This window comes from Micrasema longulum, unplaced genomic scaffold, assembly GCF_059751315.1.
Source record: "Micrasema longulum isolate JH-2025_06_02 unplaced genomic scaffold, ASM5975131v1 h1tg000990l, whole genome shotgun sequence".
NCBI lineage: Eukaryota > Metazoa > Arthropoda > Insecta > Trichoptera > Brachycentridae > Micrasema > Micrasema longulum.
Window position 1 is genome coordinate 1 of NW_028278179.1, and position 20,689 is coordinate 20,689.

The 20,689-nt window shown below is 32.5% G+C and overlaps 1 protein-coding gene across 1 annotated transcript in view; it reads left to right on the top strand.

Annotated features, from left to right (window-relative positions):
* The first annotated feature begins 1,287 nt into the window (after positions 1–1,287).
* The window catches only part of LOC148277716 (serine protease inhibitor dipetalogastin), a 31,873-nt gene continuing 12,471 nt past the window's right edge, over positions 1,288–20,689 (top strand). Inside the window, exons 1-6 of the mRNA XM_088232508.1 lie at positions 1,288–1,415; positions 2,640–2,787; positions 4,532–4,693; positions 11,846–11,989; positions 13,777–13,947; positions 18,712–18,873. Of these exons, the coding sequence (XP_088088634.1) occupies positions 1,391–1,415; positions 2,640–2,787; positions 4,532–4,693; positions 11,846–11,989; positions 13,777–13,947; positions 18,712–18,873 (812 nt within the window). The 5' untranslated portion in view covers positions 1,288–1,390. The remainder of the gene's footprint in view (positions 1,416–2,639; positions 2,788–4,531; positions 4,694–11,845; positions 11,990–13,776; positions 13,948–18,711; positions 18,874–20,689) is intronic.

Consider the following 20,689-nt stretch of genomic DNA (forward strand, 5'->3'; position numbering starts at 1 on the left):
TCCCTAGTTGGAGCATATGGTATCTACAAATGGATCTCTTTCGGCTGCCAACTCCTTTGCGTCTTAAGGTTTTCGTCCCGAAGTTTTAACACTGCCGGCGAAAATATTTTACACGCGGACACATTGATTGAAAAATAGTCCAGACACCGCATACGAGCATCAACAAAAGGCACTAAAACCCATTAGTTTCTGTAGACGTCGCTCGGTACGCATCCTGAAAGTGTAGAAATACTGCTAGGATCTTAAAGGAACCGGATGCAATTACATTTTATCTGTAATTTTCAAATGAATGTGTATATAGGAAATCGTTAGTGTTGCCAGGATAGATTTTTTCTACCCTACTTTGCTCATCTAATAAAAGAACTAATAAAAATTAGACCTCGGATTAAACAACACCGTGGGGGACATATGAACGACATTATCTTTAAAATGCGGCCTCCGTAGTGTAGTGGTCAAGAAGCTTGAGTCACGCACGGAAGGTTCCGGGTTCGATTCCCGGTGAGAACACAAAAATTTAAATGGGATTTTTCTCAAGCCTGGGTATTCTGTGATGTAATTCACCACTGTAATTGGGCCTCCTGGCCTGTTGTGGTGCAAAAAAAAAAAAAAAAAAAAACAACAAATATTATTAAAAATAATATAAAAATATCTGTTTTATGTCAAATAAAATTTATTTTATATTTTTAGTTCAAAGTTCATTAATTGAATGACTTATTAAATGACCCTTTACTTATCTACTTTGTTGTGTCAATCAATGTTATAGTAATAGCAAATATGATTCTACGCTGTTTCTGGACTATTCTTAATTCTATGATACTAACATAATTTGACGATCGTACTCTCCCAACCCGCGAAATTTAAAAATTCCCGTTCATCATTAATTAATGTGAAGGCGATGACAAAAGGAATCAACTATGTTTAAATTCGAAGAATTGACTTAATTTATCAGTTGTATTGTATACCAAGTAGGTACTTACTCATATAGATATAAGTTATCTGTCATATTATTATTAATACAAGATTGGTTAACAAAACATGTCTAATTATATGAAGTCAAGCTTCTTATATTTTTTTATTATGAAAATTAAACATTGGTTAGTCGGATTTTTTTCAGCAGAACTCATCAAGAAGAGAATTTGAGACATCACACGCAAAGTAAATTCAAAAATATAAAACAAGGCGCTGATAATACAAAAAAAATTACTTCCAATATCCATGGACTTGTATTCACCGTCATAAAAGGCATGCAAAGTTGAGCTTATTTTTTTCTTTTATATTTTTAGGTGCCTTTTCCGCCAGAGACGCCAATTGCCCCAGAATATGTCCAGCTGCATTACAAGGAGACCCAGTGTGCGGATCGGACGGAATAATCTATCCATCACTGTGCGATATGAGAAAAAAAACTTGTGGCAAGGGTAAGTAAAGATTTTTTAATGTTATTTTTTATTCCAATAACCTTTCCGAGTCTAAGTGTAAAAAAAAAACAGACAGTTCTGGAGGAGGGGTGCCCGAAGCCATCATCATAATTCCCTTTCCGCACCTAATGGTGCATGGGGCACGGTATTAGTACACTAATTGCAGTGTATCTTGATTATTTTTGTTCCGCGAATGTAAGAAAAACCAGCCATGACATTATTAATTCACAAATTAAACTTTTATTTTTATTTATTTATACATATTATCATATAACATACATTTTTTTGTACACTTTGCTCCACTAACAAGGATACATACCCCGTTCCAAGCTAGGATATTAAATTTTAATACATTATAATTTTTAACAAATTAAAAGAAAGACAGAAAAAAGACAAATAAAATATTAACTTACTAGTATACACATATTGATACATACACATATATATATACACACACATAAAAACATGCATATACCCGAGCGCATGCACATACATACATACATAAAAGATACAAAATTTAATTAAAATATGCGAAATTTCATGGTTGCTTTTCTATTTTTAAAATTATTCTTTATTTCTGTTTATTTTTGTTATTTTTTTTTTAAAGAAATATAAGCTTATAATTTATCCAAATGTTAAAATTTTTGCGGCCATTTTCAACGAGTTGTAAATAACTCATCATTAGAAAATAGAAACCAAGTTGGGGTAGAGTGGGGTTCGAACCTCGGACCTCTGATCTGTGAGTCCGCAACACTAGCCACGGGACCACAACCCGATTCATTTTATTTTTAATATCCAGTAAGAATCTCCGATCCGCGGCATGCATCAACCTCTCTGACTCCCTACGACCAATGTCATAAAAGAGCGAGGTCAACAGTTTCCTCAACTGTACAAAACTCCCGCTTTTCCACAATTCTGCCAAAAAACTATACAAGTTTTTGCCAACATAATAATGTTTCATCGATGCCAAAACAGTGTTGACCCCTTCATTTAGAATCAAATCCTTATCGAAGTATCTTGTATTGGATTAACTGCTTTGTGAAATTGTTTCTTAGTTACTTCGAAAATGATACTGCCTTTGAAATAGCCGAAACGTCTATATCTAGTACACATGTTGCAAAAGCGGTCGTTAACAACGGACCTGAAGATTAATCGATATTTTTTACAAAAATTATGTTAATTTATTTGAGCTTTGATCATACCTGTTTAATTTTGATTTTACAGGTGTAAAGTTAACCACTGATCCCAATCTCTGTGTCAGAGCTCACGGGTCCAAGTGTGAACATCGCTGCACCTCAGAAAGGGATCCTGTTTGTGGAACTGAAGGAAGAACATACCTAAATAGGTGTATGTTACAAGTCGAAATTTGCAGGTAAATAACTTCGATATCAAAATGTTGTGGATAAAAATATTATGTGTTATATTGTAGAAATAGACTTCCGTCCGAACAAATCAAAACATCCCATCCACGGCCATACTTCCGATAAATTATTTGTCAAACCCCTTACAGGGCAAAACTCTGGAGAACTTTTTTTCTTCACAAAGCTTGAGCTCCAAAATATCTTGCTGAGAATTTCATTTACCTTTTGAATCATTGTCTTTCGCTTCGCTCTTTTCAGGAGACAGCACTTTCCATTCCTCGACGTAGCACATCATTTTTCAGTTATTCCTTTTTTGTTCAAGGGACTAGGTATTGGAATGAGCTACCCTTTCATTTAAAAAGTTCGCTTTCTCTTGCCACTTTCAAGAAGCGCCTTAAACATGACTAAATATCGTTTAAACCCTGGCCCCCTTTTTCCATTAAAAAACTGATGTAATTTAAGATAAATTAGGTTTTTTTCGTGTATATTTTGACATATTTGCGTTATTTAGTACAAATTTTAGACCAACTATTTTTTTGACCATTCTGTTTTTTGGTTGGGTGGAAGATATTACTTTTAGCAATAAGTCCGCTAAAGTACTTATTGACATATTTGCGTTATTTAGTACAAATTTTAGACCAACAATTTTTTTGACCATTCTGTTTTTTGGTTGGGTGGAAGATATTACTTTTATAAATAAGTCCGCTAAAGTATTTATTTTTTGCACTTGAGGATATAAATAAAACAATTAACTTACAAAAATCGTGTTACTTATATGCTTTCATATTTTATTATATTCAATGAATCAGGTTTTTTTGGATTAGGAAATACGTGGTAATAAAACGTTTTACCAGAAAACGTTTAAAGAAGCCAAATATCACCGAATATATATTACCACTTTATTTTTATGTTTTTTATTGAAAGTTATAGCTATGTTTAAAAAAATTCTTAAATAAGACGGTAAAATAAATAAAACACTTAAAAATTGAGACATTATCATTTTCCGATAGAAATAATATTGAATTTACGCATTGTTATGAAATATTCTCAATTTTTCTCCGGCAGAATTCTTTCATGAATAACATCTTGGTGGCTTTAGTAAAATAAAGCGTTTAAATGAAAAAGTTATCACAAATAATATATCTTTACAACACACAGTTACTTACGGAATTATTTACAGAGTAAAGGTGGCTTTAGTTTAACGTATAACCTCTACGCTGGAGAGCACCATGCAAAGGAACTGATAAAAGGATACTAGCAAACTTTTGCTTTTGACCTAATACATTTTAACCCAAATCAAATAAGAGTTATCATAAAAGCCTTGCTAGAATTAACCTTTCCGCAACTTCTAGATGTAATTTCTGCAGCGCATACAAGAAAAAATTGAAACAAATTATATGTGAGTGTAACGCTTTACATCATAAAAGGAGCCTCATCCTCTGTGGACCACTGGTTAACCTAAAAATGTTAAAGAGCGCGCTCCTTGCCTAATCGCCAGATTCTTTACGGATCTGGGCACGGAGGGGCAGATTTCGCAAAATGTAAACTTTCGCCTTCCACACATTAGCAAGGCTCTTTATAGACCGGGGCTTGGAGGGCGAAAACTATTTACTGAGACCCGTCACGATAGATCTTCACAGGTCGCAGCGGCGTCAGAAGCTTGCATAGCACTGACCCTTACCTCTAAGAACAAGAATAATGTGGATATTTAAAAGGAAAAAGTAAAGATTTTATCCAACCACATGTTTTTTCCAGGGTAGGCATCGGACTATCGCATGTCGGAGCATGTAACAATATATCAGCGCACAGAGAAAATTGTCCAGTGGACTGCGGCCAGGCACCTTTGGATGGACCAATATGTGGCAGTGATGGTAATGTCTACAAAAACACTTGCCAAATGAAACTCCTCACGTGTGGGTAAGTCATCTATTCACCAATTAATAAATTGATAATTCAAATTTAATATTGTAAAACATGCATATTTATTTAGTTATTATTTTTTTTATTTGGGATTTTAACAGCTATTACATAAACAAAATAAGTAGAAAAATATTAACAATACTAAAGCAAATTTAAAAAAAAATACTTTAAATCTAATGACACATAATATATAAGAAAAGAGTTTACGCAATTGTATGTGTGTGACGTTTGTATTTATGTGTATGTGAATGTGTTTATGCATGAATAAATGAGGGAGAGGGTACATGTGCGTGTGGGAATGAATGAGGGAGAGGGTGTGTGTGTGTGGGTGCGTAAGTATAAAAAATAATTGTTTAAAACTTGTAATTGTATTAAAAATGGTACAAGAAAGAGCTTGGTTAAAAGTTTGAAACCTTTTTGTTAAAATTCAAATAAAAAAATGTTGTAAATTGTATTTTTTAAAAGTATATTAAATTTCAAAACCGTATTATGCAACGAGTCCCATACAATACGAGTACGGTAGGTAACCACAAAATGCAGCAAATACGATATAATGTCAACAATAAAATAAGGTTTGACAATACGCGAACGTTGATTCAAAACGAACATACAAGTACATATTATATGCACCTACATAATATATAATTAATAATAACATTGCAGGCGTACTTCTTAAATAGCTAGCAAAAAAGATGCTCAGGGGTATGTTTAAATTGTTTAATTTTTTAAAATTCAGATATAATACTTTTAGTAATTTTCTTACTGCTATTCAAACATTGAATATGTAAAAAAAAAAAATAATTCTTATGTTCCTTTTTATTTTGTTAATTTTGAAGCGTAATGCCGGGGTCGAATGCTGGAAAGGTGTGACAAAGTGTCACCCACTCGACTAACGTCAAGTGGTCATCTAGTTTGTTTTGTCAAATTGCGATTTTTGAAACACCTGTGACAGTTGAATTACAAATACGAATAAAAAAGTGGCAACAATAATAGATCCATATTTTCCTATGGCTCTCCTGTCACATTTAAACTATTGTTTCAAGTCAAACTTCTTCTTTTGGATATTTTGTTTATGAAACATATTATTCAAAAACAATAGAAAAACAACAAAAAAATCTGAGACACTGCAACCATAGAATTAAGAATAGTCCAGAAACCGCATACGCACATCAAACAGAAGGCGACTCAACTACTCATAAATGAGTAGGTTTACGTTTTGACCCATTAGTTTATTTGTAGACGTCGCTCAGTACGCAACTCCTAATTTAAATTTAACCATGCCGTGTTGTGTCCTTTTAAAGTGTAAAAATACTGCTAGGATCTTAAAGAAACATAATGCAATCACATTTCATGTGTAATTATCAAATTAATGTGTTTGTCACAAATGCATTACTTAAAAATTGAATTATTTTTCTATCTGTCAGATTGTCGAAAAAATAAAATGGAAATTTCGTAAGTGTTGCCAGGGTAGTAATTTTTTTTACCCTACTTTGCTCATATAATAAGAGAAATAATGAAAATTAAACCTCGGATTAAACAACACCATGGTGGACATTTGGCCTACATTATCTTCAAAACATAAAATATTATTTTACATGAAATAAAAATAGCCGTTTGAAAAATAAAATTTATTTTATATTTTAAGTTTAAAGTTCATTAATTCAATTACTCGTAGTAAATGACCCTTTACTTATAAACTCAGTTGTGTCTGTCAAAATTCTTCGATTTTGTAGTCGAAAAAACTTGTCATGCAAAAAATTGAATTAAATGCAAAATTTTTAAAAAACAAAAGGTCAAGAGTAATTTTCTAATTACGTAAATATAAATATAATATAAAATTGACTCAAACAGCTGAATCCTTATGATTTAGCAGCTGTTTTCTCGATTTTTAGACACACTCAAAACTTTGATTGGCTCTCCTGAAAAATCGTATTTTTTGACTTAAGCCTTTTTTCCCGCGCACGGAAAAAATATTTTTTAATGTAGGTGCAACATGTTTTTTTCAAATTTAAGCTATGCCTAGAAAAAATATTACTGTTTCAAAGCTTTAAAAAAAAAGATTGTGGGAGAAATCATGCGTTGAAAGAATAAAAAAGCTTTAAATGCGATTATTTCGGAACTTGTTTTAATGACTTAATGCATTCTGTGAGTTAAGCCACGATATTTCTTCTGGTTAAGTCCGTAGTCCTGTAAAATGCACAAAAAATTAGTAAATCATACGATTTTATCATGTCAAAACAATATTTTTATAAATATCGCGCAATAATAAAAAATGAAAAATCATAAATTGGATAAAAAAATCACTTTTAAAAAGATTTTCTATTACAAAAGATACTTTTATAAATAAAGTTGTTATAACAAAAATATAATTACTTTTCGACTGGCAGATTACGCCATTTCAAATTTAGACTAAACTTGGGTATCGCGATTCTCATAAAAAAACAATGTATTGAATTTTTTTTTTTTTCGTAATGATTTAAAGATAATAAATTGAACATAAAAGTGGCTGAAGCAAAATCTTATTTTGATGTTTTTGAAAAGAAACACAAGCATTTTAAATCACATCAATTTTTGTGACATTTTTCTTTATTTCTACGTAAAATTATGCCTTCGGTAATACTTTAAAAAAAAAATTGTTATTGAAATATTTTAGCCAAAACCATTTTTTATAGAATTGTATTTTTTTAATACGATAATTATATTTGTAATATTCAATTTCTAACAATACCTTATTTGGGTTTTTATTATCTTCATTCTTCATACCGGCCCTTCAGTTTTTACGGCCACTAAGTTTTTATGAAAGCGAAGTTTGATTAATTGGTACTTTGTATCCAAATTTTAAACATTACCTCTCATGCTTGCTACTTCATTTGTATGCAGACATCAACAAGCTTGAAATACAAACACTTACTGGATTCCCATTGACATTATCTCTGAAGCGGGTGGATGTTTGTTTACCGGGCTCGGAGAACAGTTCAAAACGTTTATAGAAAGTATTTTCCCATAATCCATCCACTCGGCGTACATCGCTTTTGATATCAAAGTAAAACGACTCATTTAGTAGAAATTGTTTGACTCGGGTACCTTTCTAACTTCAAAGGAAGTCTGACCTACATGCCTTCGAAAGTTATACTGCGGAACCACCAGGCAGTATCAACGGCTCATTAAGTGTCTTAGAAATGAGAGTCAATATCTTCGATGTTGCGTGTTTGCTAATTAAAACTTTCAACAGCGCAAGTAAAATTGTCAATTTACTAAACTTTCACTGCTACCAACCTTGTCCTCAGCCTCAGTCAGTAATCACACGGATTTGTTGTTTACTTGACTGTTTATTCATTAAGCTTTTGCTGTAGCAAGAAGTGCTTCACGAGTTCATTGCCATATGTCTGTAAAGCTTGTATGGGTCGTTTTGAGTTTCAGTCAGTCTCATTTTAGGAAGCCTGAATTCGCTTACATTTCTAGTTAATTCATTTATTTATACTTTTACAATGTTTGTATTCTTTTTTTTATACAGAATAATGTTCTCTCACTGGGGTGTCCCGTGCCGAGGGAAACATTTAACAAAATGTAAAACATGCCTAAGATTAGCTATTTAACAAAGTTAACATAATAATAACAACAAGCCCACCCCACATACCGAACACCGCATCTGAGGATATAAGTCTCCTTGGCGGTGCCCACATACACGAAAAATTTGCTCGTTGTCAAATGAGAAAAACTGCCCGAAAGAGCTCTCTGAAATCTGGTAGCCTTAGCATCTTTGTGCTGAAAGAAAGTAATCCATAAGTACATAATATGTACTTCATTGGATTGAGAAGAGAGTATACATAATAATAACAATAAAAAAAACGTCATTAATCCAGTTAAAATAATTATCATAAATATAATAATCAATAAAAAAACTAAAATAATCATAAAAAACATAACTAATTTATATAGACCAATAGAACAAATTTCATAAACAGTGCACACATTTTACCTATTTGGCTTGATCTACTCATCGATCCGTGCGCAACCCACCTCCACTATCCATTTCTTAATAGCATTTTTTTATTGTGAGAACTTACTAATTGTTCTTATGGATAATGGAAGTAGATTGTACACTTTAACCGAGTAGTAGGCCAATCCTCTTCGACCGAAGGTTGTATTTATTGTTTTATTTTTTTGCAGCATCAGGGTGGAGTATCTAGTATTTAGTAACTCTTGTATTTGTAACGGAAGGAAGAGAAAAATGTTTACGTGCATATAGTAACAAAGCTTTAACATAAAGTTGTTTTATAGATTTTACATTCAGATTTTCAAATATACCGAGGGAGCTAGCTCTGATTGGGACTCTTAAGATAATTTTTATTAAAGCTTTTTGTGCTATTATTGTTTGCTTGATCAGTGTGTCATTTGCACATCCCCATCCAATTATCCCATATTCCAAAACTGTTTGAGTTATTGCGTTATATATTTTTACAAGTTATGCATGTGGAAATTCTTATTATATTTAATACATTCCCCTTTTGCGTGAAAAGAATCAATATCGCGTCTATCGGAGGAGGCCAAACTAATATATTATTAGCTATATTAACTAAACGTGAGATCAGTGTGAACGAAGATATTCTGAATCAAGTAGAAGAATTTGTGTATCTGGAAAGTATGTTTACTAGGGTATGGAAAGACTGAGAAAGATATTGAAAGGAGGGTGAGTGCCGAGAACAGGGTGAACGGTGCACTGAAATCTACCTTGGCAAAGAATTTGATGTTTGTCGCAGAATGTGGTCTTGTCCCTTTCCCCTTCTCTATGATTACCGAATGGAGCTTCTCGCTACTATCCGTGGCCCTGTTATAGGTCCTATCGGATATACAGATCTGGTGGCTTCTAAAAAGAATTTCAAGGCTTTTAAAAAGTTTTGTAATCATTTCGGCGAATTGATCATGTCCAATCAATTTAATCCCAGTCAGTGAAGAATTTACTTCCCTCTCTTCTCAATCCAATGAAGTACATATTATGTACTTCTGGATTACTTTCTTTCAGCACAAAGATGCTAAGGCTACCAGATTTCAGAGAGCTCCTTCGGGCAGCTTTTCTCGTTTGACAACGAGCAAATTTTCCGTGTATGTGGGCACCGCCAAGGAGACTTATGTCCTCAGATGCGGTGTGCGGTATGTGGTGGGTAAGTTGTTTGTCGCAGGAGTCAAAACTAGCAGTTCACAATGAGTTCTAGTGTCAACCCTAATGTATGGGAGCGAATTATGGAATTTAAATAATAACGATGAAAGTAGGTTAAATTCTGCCGAAATTCGATGTTTTAAGCGAATATGTGGTAAAACAGTGTATTATAGGTGCATAAATGTCGAGATCCGTGAACTATGTTAAGCTGAGACAAACATTATCGACAGAATCACGAAAATGGTATTGCGTTTGTTTGAACACGTAGATCGAATGGACAGCGAAAGAACGGCTTGAACGATCTACGATGCGAATGTTGATGGATGCAGAAAACGAGGAAGACCCAAAAAGATAAGGCACGATTAAGTCCATCAACTATTCGAAGATGGACATGTCAAGAGTAGGAATAATCGGCGTGCGTGCATGAGATGTTTTTTGATTTATTTATTTATTTCAAATATTTTCTTCACTTTTTCTTTTCTAAATGTATACCTCACTGGGCATAACCCATGTCGGGGCATTCATTTACATAACGTGATTTTTTTATTATGTTCTGGTTACAGTAGTTGGTATTTATAATAATATATGCACAAACATACACACACATACATGTATGCATAAATGGACACTTACATACATAAATAAATAGTAAAACCAATGATAATAACCACAAAATCATAATAGCAGTAATATAAAACACATAGGTAGTGTGCAGATATTGAGCCGAGAAGCGTGCCACCGTCGCAAGCTATTTGGCTCCTCTACACCGGCCAGCTGCCGGTCATCTAACATCCGCAAAAATACCCCTGTACATATACCACGATGTTTTATACGAGAATCAAAACACTGTATGGATTTAAACATAAATTATTACATAAGAGTGAATGTATATGAAACGTTGAAAAAACGTTGAAAAAGTTGTGCGACTTGGAGTATTCAGACGATGCAGTTCTTTTTGAAAAGCTTGTTGGTGATTTTCAGGAAATTGTTGACACACTGCAGGAAAACTCAACTCGTCTGGGTCTTAATATTAATACAAAAAAGACGCAGATTATGTGCAACAAATCCTGTCCTGACCCTGATCAGCATCTCTATAATAATGGGCAGAGGATTGAGAAAGTTGACAGCTTTAATTACTTGGGAATTCACTTAATTGTTCAAACTGAGTTCAAATAAATAAATAATAAATAACTGAGGATAGAAGCATGTACAAATAACTCGCAACCCGCCTAGGAAATGCTGGAGCAACTTTTAACATGATTTCGTGTTGTCTGGAACCTCTAGTCTATACTCAGTCAAAACGAAATGCCAATTATTCAACTCTTGTATAATGCCAGTACTTCCATATGGGTGGGAATCTTGGCCCCTTATCAAAGCTCAAAACACCAAACTTCTGAGTTTTGAGAGTGAGTGCTTGAGGAGAATATTGGGTATAAGGTGGTTCGATTGTATAACAAACATTGAAGTCCAAGAACGGACGCAGCAGGACGCGTGTTGCGCATGCCTCAGGAAAACCTAAAACCAAGTTGCCTCTTCTTTAATTCTGCGGGCTCACGCCGTCCTCGAAGGCCGTCGATGGCGATCATTCAACTTTATTCGGCGGAATTAAGGGGCGCTGGATTGACGTGGGAAGAGGAAAAAATTTCGGCTAACGATAGGGTCTCCTGGAGTCAACTGGTGATGTCCACATGCTCCACTAAGGAGCGGATGTGGAAAAGAAGTAGAGGAAGCGAGGTCTGTATACGAAGACAGAGTGATGTGGCTTTCTATCCTCTCTGCCTACCCCTTCGGAGAAACGGCGTAATGGTTTGTTAGTTTATCCTGCAGCACTGTAATTCCTATTAACTATTATTTCTGCTTTCTATAAGCCAATTTATCAATTATTTACAGCTCCATAACACAATATCTTGAAAATCAGTTATTCTGTCATTTTTTGATGATTTCTGAAAAGATATATTTATTATGTGTGATAACGGGTGTATTTGTTATAGGCAGGGTGTTGTACGGACCAACAAGAAGTATTGTCAGACGACTCGACACTGTCGCGAATCCTGCTGGAGAGTGGCTCGCCCCACGTGTGGATCCGATGGACAGCTTTATTCCAACGCTTGCAGTATGAAGTCCAAGAACTGTGGGTAAGGAATTCTTAGTTAATCCAGTAAAAAAATGCATAGCAACATCGAGTGGAGTTTAGTCGGCTATTAATCGCCTGCCATTAAATAAACAAAAATAATTTAAAAAAACAATAGAATTACAATAACGAAATTTCAAGTTTTTTTTTACTTTTTCAAACAAATAGGGGTCTATGAAATAGTGTCAAGTAAATTTTTTTTTCTATAATTATTGGTAGCATAAATAATAATTTTAAATTTATAATTTTGAATACCGGCGAAAACGGTCACGCCCCTAATACGTCACGATTCCTGTTAGGCAGGGTCAAAAGCAGAGACTTCAAACATGGTATCACACTTCTGTGTTGGCATGTTAACTAACGAAAAAATACTGCATTGCCTCGTTTGTAGCGCAAAGGGCCTAAAGATCGGAAAAAATATCAAATAACATCAAGTTTTAACGTTTCTTCTCAAATATAGAGGTAACTTTTTAAAAGTTTTAATAGCATTTAAGTACTTCATTTAAGTTCCCTTGTGATAGAAAATATATTAATAAAGAAATCAAAATGCATCTTTTTAAAAAACATTGTTAAATTGAAGTTTTCATCAAATATATATTAACATTATTTTTTAATCAAATCCATGAAGGATCCAAATCCAAATCACAAACAATTTTCATAATTATTCAGTAATACCGCTTACTGTAATGATTTACATACATTTACAACAGTCACTCTGAATATATGAAACAATCAATTGTTAATCAATTATCAATAATTGAAATGAAATGGTTACAAAACTATATATTGATTTTGGATATGTAATCTAAATTTAGTTTTTTTGTCAACATTTCAAACTTTAAAATAGCAGAATTCTTTAGAAAAAGACTTTAAACAAATAAACGCCCAGCCCAGTTTTTCTCGTAGTGGGCGATAACGCCCCATTGTGGGCTCTGAAGGCCTTCAGGGGGCAGAAAAAGGTTCAGAAAAAATTGGGAGGGTTTTGTTTTATTTTATCACGGCTTTTTAAGCCAAAAATCGGGTACATTTTACCAAACGCAGCGATATATGGCAATTTAAAAAAAAATTCAGCCTGATCCAACTTACAAGTTTATCAGATTCATTGTTTATACTACTCGTAGATAAGTTTCAAAATGCTTTGATTTTTAAAAAAATGTAAAAGTTTTAATTGCTTATATTAAGAAGTCGTCCTTAAAATGTAAGTTTGAATTCATTAATAGGATATGGCACGTTTAAAAATTAATAATAATTAATAATGCTACCAAAGTATTTTATAAGTAAAATTATATTAAACAGAAATATAAATAACTATAGAACCTAGAAATAAACAGGATATGGCTACCGCTAACGACAAAAACAAAAACACAAAATCGGTGAATGTGTAAATGGTTTAAACTGTATAATGAGATGTCGGAAAGAATGAAGAATGAAAGAAAACTGATTGATTTTTTAAAAATGTTGAAACAGAGTGTATAATAGATAATAATATTGTATTTTCAAAATTAGTATACAGTAAATTAATAATTCTCGCAGAAGCTGTTTCAAAGATGTGCAACCGATAGATTGTTGTTGAAAAATTGGGGGGCTCTAGGAAACTTTTCATTCTCAAAGTGGGCGGTGAGAGAAATAAGTTTGATTACCAACGGTCTACCCAATAATTCCCACAAAAATACTTCATTTATCAATTGAATGAAAAAGAAATCTTAAATAATATATTTCAGACAACTCGAACAAATATTTATACCAGAATCAAATTTTGTTTAGTAATTATTTATTTGTTTTTTTCTTAAGCAAACACGTGTTTGAAGTCCCTATGTCGTTCTGCGTATCTCAAGAAAGGACCTCGGGAGCCTACAATCAACCCTGTCCGACGTCCTGCGCTGGTGCAAAAGACAAGCCAGTCTGCGGATCAGACGAAAATGTTTACAGAAGCGAGTGCGAGATGCAAATGCTAAATTGCGGGTAAGTTGTACTTGTTTGTGTATGTACAATCCTCCATATTCCGGTATATGGAAAGACAAATGATGAGTGTCTCCTTAACTCTTAAAAGACTGTGGTAAATAATCCCTTTGCGCGCGGTGATGTAACATCGTGTTACCACTAGTAAAATATGGAATATTCTAAAGTTCAGACATTCGGAAAAAAAAACATGGAGACATACTTTTTTAAAAATCCTTTTCCATAATTTATGCAAATAAACATTTGTTTTAAATTATATAATTTAGCCCTGTTATAGCAAAATAAATTAAATAATTAATACGTTGCTCATATTACGCGCGTACGTCCTCCATCACTGTCATCAACCGACTGAAGACTGAATCTGTTTTACACTTTACTTGACTTACTTTTGTTTATGTCTCTTTAACACACTTACACCCGCCACAGAACAGCGTCTCTGTCTTCCTTGTGATGAGTTCTATTTTTGTGCTCTCTCTTTTACAGATGTGTTGCTAAATAAGCGAACACTCGGATTTAAGCCCTGTAAATGCCTAGACTTTATATTACCTTCTATAAAATGTTCTTCACCTCTGTTGTAATATGTTAGTATTAACAGCTACCCAGGGAGTTGAATCCAGTCCTTGCCTACATAAATCTAAACATACTCAAAATGGTATTAAAAAATCCACCTAAAGAAGTATAGTATAGGCGTTGCCTAGTACGCAGGTGAAATAATTCAATTAGACGAATCTCACCCACATAAATAAAGGTTTCAGCTCTTTACCTTCACAAACATCAACAGATGAAAGAATTAAAGGCATATAGATGTTCAAATATGGGCAGAATGGTGAATGTTACACAGTGTGTAAAGTGGCCACATAAACCAGCCAATGACAGGTCATAAGCCCTGTAGATGCCTAGACTTATTTTTTTTCCTTCTCCTGAATATTTTTCATCCCTGTTGTAATATATAAAGTAAGAAATAAAATATAGGATTTGGTATTCAATACTTTGAGCTAGACGCACGTCGCGTCGGTTTGAATTGTAATTCGTTTTTAAAACATAAGGCGGGATTTTGTAAGTAAATGAAACATGCACCTAGCGTCAGCGGCCAGCTAGTTTGTTTATTGGGCAAATGCGTAATTTTGTGCGTTTTCAAGCGATAAAACATGCAATAGTACACACGATTTTGATTATTAAAATGAGATAAAATGTTTTTTTTCTAAAACAATCTAGTTTTCTGTATTTAGTTATTATTATGTCTGTAACTCTTCAAAAAAGAGACTAGCTCTTGTTCTTGGAAAGTAACTTACACACCCTGTTATAGTTATTTAATCATTGGAAGTTTTATAATTTCGAATATAAATGAGAAAAAAAAAATATTCGAAATAAAGAGAAAAACAGAAAATAATAATACAGTACTTATTAAAATAGATTGCTGTCTTTTACTCCGGTTCAAAAATTTTCTTTAAATTTACTTTGAATTTATTTACCGATATATTAGTTTTAATAGTTTTGAGGGAGATTATTATATTTTTTTCTTCCTTTGAAAACAAAACTATTTTGACCGTGAATTGTGTGGAATTAAAGAAATTTTGATATAATTTTGGTAAATGATTAATTACTTACAAATTCGTTTATTTTTTCTTCTTTGTAAATTTGTATAATAGAATTTATTTTGTAAATAGTTTCTACTGTTGCTATTATTTTTTAAATATAACATGCTGCGTGTTTCACCACTTTTGCCTCTGGAAATGATAAATGAGTTTAAAACAATTCATTGCTAATTCAGCACTTTCCATTTCAAATGTTTTAGTTCCTTTTTTACCCAAGTTTTCATTTTCACTGTAATCACTCATTATGATCGAGTATATTTTTTAATTACAAGATCGCATGCCATAATATTTTAATAGGAAATAAAAACAGTTTTGAGTGACGGTTTTGCGAGTCATGGCTCTTCTGTAGTTCGTTTGACAGTTGGTGTTTAACCCTTGAAAGGACTGTGGCAAATATTTATGCCCCTGTGAATAAAAGTAATTTTCTTTGTAATATAAAATGAATGTTTTATTTAAAAGCATAGAAATTAAATGTAATATTTGATTAATTAGTAATGTATAAACAACTTTCAAGAATAAAAAATCTGGGAGACAAGTTCGAAAACGTCAAAACGCTGCAAAGTCGTACGTGTAAATGGCTAGTGGCTAATATACGTGTAGTTTTTATTTGTTTTCGTCAAAACGAACTCAAAATTTTTCATCTCGAATGTAAGTGTAATGTGTATTGTTCACATGCTTATTAAGTATTTAAAAACATAAAGAAACTTCATTTTAGATTTATATTAACAAAGAAAATGGCCGTTATAAAGTGGGGTAATTAATACAATTAGGTTATTAAAATCAGCCTTTTTGACTACTAAAAACGTATCTTATAATCTGAATTTGTTGCAACGGAGAAGAAAAACCTTTTTGAGGGAGGAATATAGAGGTCTAGGCAAATGCCTGTAAATACAGGGCTTATGACCTCTCATTGGCTGATTTAAGTGGCCAATTTACACACTGTGTAAAATTTACAATTCTTCCCATATATATATATTTTTAAATATATATTTTGACCCCTGTATTTAGTGGCCTTGCGTGTCATGTACAAGGCTTAAAAAAATATACATTTGGACCCCTGTATTTATTATTAGCCTTACGCGTCATGTAAAAAGCTAAGGTAAACGGAAAAAAATAGTTTTTGTTTGTCTTGGAAATGGGATGTTCGATCACTGATTTTGGTTTAAAACCTTTATGAGTCTAATCACCATTGTTGCGAAGTTCAAGAACAATGGCGCGTGATAACTACTTTTAACTACAGTGTAAATATCTGTTAAGGATATTCCATCTTTCCTGCATTCTGATTCAAGATTATGACGTTGTAAACTGAAAAATGGGCACTGAAATAACAGATGTTCGATACTCTGTGAAGAAATATCATCGAATGGACAATAGTCATCATTCCTTAATTTAAACCTATGTGGATAACTTCTCATAGCTCTGTGTCTGGTAAAAATTTGGGTCGTTTCAAAAGTACTTTGGTGATGATGACGGAAGTTTGCTGCATCAGCCAGCGTTGGGAAAAACATTTTAGCGATTTTATCTGTGAAAGAAGCGCGGTAATGATCCTCTCAACGCTGCTGCGTATTTTGTTTTATACATCGTTTAGCAAAGCTAAGGGGAAATTTTGAGAAGAAAGGTGCCGCTCTTTTACAATTTTTCCTATATTCAAACATACACATTTCTTTAACTCTTTTATCTGTTGACTTTTGTGAAGTAAAAGAGCTGAAACCTTTATCATGCAGGTGAGATTCATCCGGCTGAACTAATTCACCTACTAGGCAACGCCTGAAAACAATTTTTCATTTTTTATACTTCTTTTTTACCAGTTAGTTAATTCAACAACGGTTAGAGTATGTCCAAATGTTTCCAGACTGGCTGGATTTTCTCCCTAGGGAGATATTTAGATCTTAATTTGATTAGTAAATTTGTATTTTTAGATAGTTGTAGAAAAAAAAATGAAAAAAGCCAATGCTTTGTTCAATTTATTAAATGCAAACGCTTTCCGAAGACACTCTGTCTACGTATATGGATGTTTGTTTTTAACAAAAAACTATCGCCATTCCACGAAACGGTGCGATAGACCCAACATGCTTAATTTTTTTTGGCAACTCATGAAAGTCCTTTGTGATACATATTATTATGAGTTGCCTGGATTCTTTATTTATTTAACTTTTTGTCCATGATGTTATTTGTACATTGCCTGTCTTATTGCCAAATGGCAAGTTCTTCCACCCAAACAATAAAATACAAGTTTTATTTTTATAATTCAAGTTACAGAACATATTCAATAGAAAAAAAAGATTAAAAAGTAAAGATATATAAAAATAAAAATAAAAGTATTTGTTTATAACTTACCCTAAATCAAAACTATTACTCAATGGGAAAGAGGAAAAAGGAAAGGAGGAGAGACGAAGGAAGAGAAAGGAGATGTTTCTTCAGACGTGATTTAAACAGAGGTAATGTAGTAACATATTTGATGGTGGATGGGAGATGATTCCACAGTCGAGCCGCATGGACACTATATGAGTTAGAGAAGAAAGGAGAATTGTGGATGGGTATTAAGAGAGTGCCTTGAGAAATAGAACTAATTCTTGTTCTGTGTAATTTACTATATTTATTGCCAAGGATCTTTACCAACAAGCCATATTGATTGACTTGGTGAGTTTTTAACTGCGCATTTATTGTATTAAAAAAAATACCAAGTATGGTTGTCACTGTCTTATGAAGGGTTAAACTGTAAATGGCTCAGAGTCATCACTTCTCAACCTCAATTTACTTCTATCCGCTACTGTCAAATAGTGCTTGGAAATGACCAGTTTTGAAGAGGCTAATCTAAAATATTATGACCAACAATGGCAGCCAATTTGAAGTTTATCATTGTGATTTAAAACGTTGGAAGTATGTAGCTCAATTCAGTTTCTTTCATTTTTTTACTTTCTACTCTCTTCGAGTTTTATCAGTTCTTAAATTACTTTCCTCTTAAATTATCATTTTCTTTTCCCATTATCTTCTTTCTTTTTTTGCTCTCCATATTACATCTTTACCAATTCTCTTTATACTATTTTTGTTTGTCAATTTATATCTGGGTAAAATCTGCGCATTAAATAATACTTATATTTTGTGTTTTATTTATTTGTTGTTGGTTGGTATTTTGTGTTTTATTTATTTGTTGCTGGTTTGCCATTATCAGGGTCACGTCCAGGAAACGCGTCATGAAGGTTGACATGGAGAAGTGCAGGAGTAAGTTGATGAAGTGTCTGAAGGTCAAGTGTGGGTCCCAGTTGGATCCCTTCTGCGGAACTGATGCTGCCACCTACCAGAACCTCTGCCATCTCAAGGTCGCCACTTGCCTGTAAGTTCAAACTTTTGTACAATCTTAGTTTAATTTTATTGCTTTTAACAAATTAAAACAACAAAAGCATTGTTCTTACAGAAGAATATTTTTCTTTTATGAAATGAACAAAGAAATACAATATATTTAAGAAAGAAGTGAAAATATACATTAATAATAATTGTGTGTGCAGCACTGATCAAAAATACCGTTTTTATTTTTATAATTTATATGTTATCCCAAAAATATTAATAATTAAAAATAAAATAAACAAACTGTTGTTTCTTTCACGTAATGGGAAACCTTAATGTAAATACATGTATTTAATTAATACGAATATTGTACGTTTACTGAATTTTTTTATCTAAATAAAAAAATAAATCTTAGATTTCTAAATTCACTTTTAAAAATAGTGTTTTTTTGTGAAAACAGCAATTGTCCACGTCAATTTCTATAAATAAACAAAGCTCATGTTTTGATAGTTCAAAAGTCTTCTAGATATTCCTTTATTTAGGTTTTTAGCAGTGTTTACTGAATATTTTTACAAATCAACTATGGAGAGTTGAAAAATCCCATTTATCATTTCAACTAAATAGTTGAAATGTAAGTATTAATAGTTGAAGTGTAAATACACAAATTTTTGTTTAGTTTGCACTAAAAACCGCAAATGTCACACTTACATTTTATTTAATACTAGCGGACCTGACAGACGTTGTCCTGCACGAACATCTGCTTGCCTGCTATAAGCTGGTTTAGCAAACGTTTTTTCGATATTAAATTTTTCGACAGACTATATACTAAGTGAGATTTGACATTTATTTTTGTTAAAATTTAAAAAAGCTCTTTTTATTTTTTATCATCTAAAATTTATTAACACAAATGTTTTTTTGACACAGTCCGATGTATTCAAATATGATTTTACGCTTCTTCTGGACTATTCTAAATTCTATGATTATATTATGCCTATATTATAATATTTCAGAGCATGTTGGATTACTGTATTTTTGTTGTCTTTTGATTTTTCTTATCATTCTTGTTTTCCAATAAGATATTTAAATATTGTTATTGTTTTTCGGTTTTTATTATATGAAATTGTTAAACTTTATTATTATTTTAAGATTCTGTTGACCGATGTTATTATTTAATTGCGTTTAAATATCCCATGTTGTCACGTTGTTTGTTCGCCTTTTTGACGTTTGCAAAGTCACATTCCACAGTGTAACAATGTGTAAAAAATAAATAAATCACAATATTCCATTTTTGAGATTTGGAATAAAAAAATCAGTGGTTATATTTCAACCAAGTAAAAACAGGGGTGAAACAACGCATTGATAGTAGAACGATCGTTAAACCGAATTCGTTAATAAATTAAACCAAAGTAAAACTCAACTTTCGTTTTAGAAGTGCTTGATTGCGATTAAATTCCAAAACTAAAAATTGACAATATTTAAAAAAAAAAATTAATTTAAGTAGGTACTTGTTTATGGTTGAATTCCAAAACATAACATAAATATTTTTTCAAACATGGCATTCTTTTTGCAAACGTCAAACTACGGTCGTCTCACCAACAAAGGTAGGAATACGATTTTTAAAAATGTATTGAATTTAATATTATTTTAGTGTTACCAAAAATCCAATAAAAAGAAATGAATGGTTAGAAACTAAAAGGAATTTAAGGAAAGAATCTGATTGAGATCCACAAAAAACAAATGCATTTTGTAAACATTCAAAAACAAACTTTTTTTATACACAAAAAAACAACAGATTTCCATTTTTTTTGTAAATGCATTCTCCTCGAATGCAACCCTGGTAGATCGATGAATAAAACATTTATGCT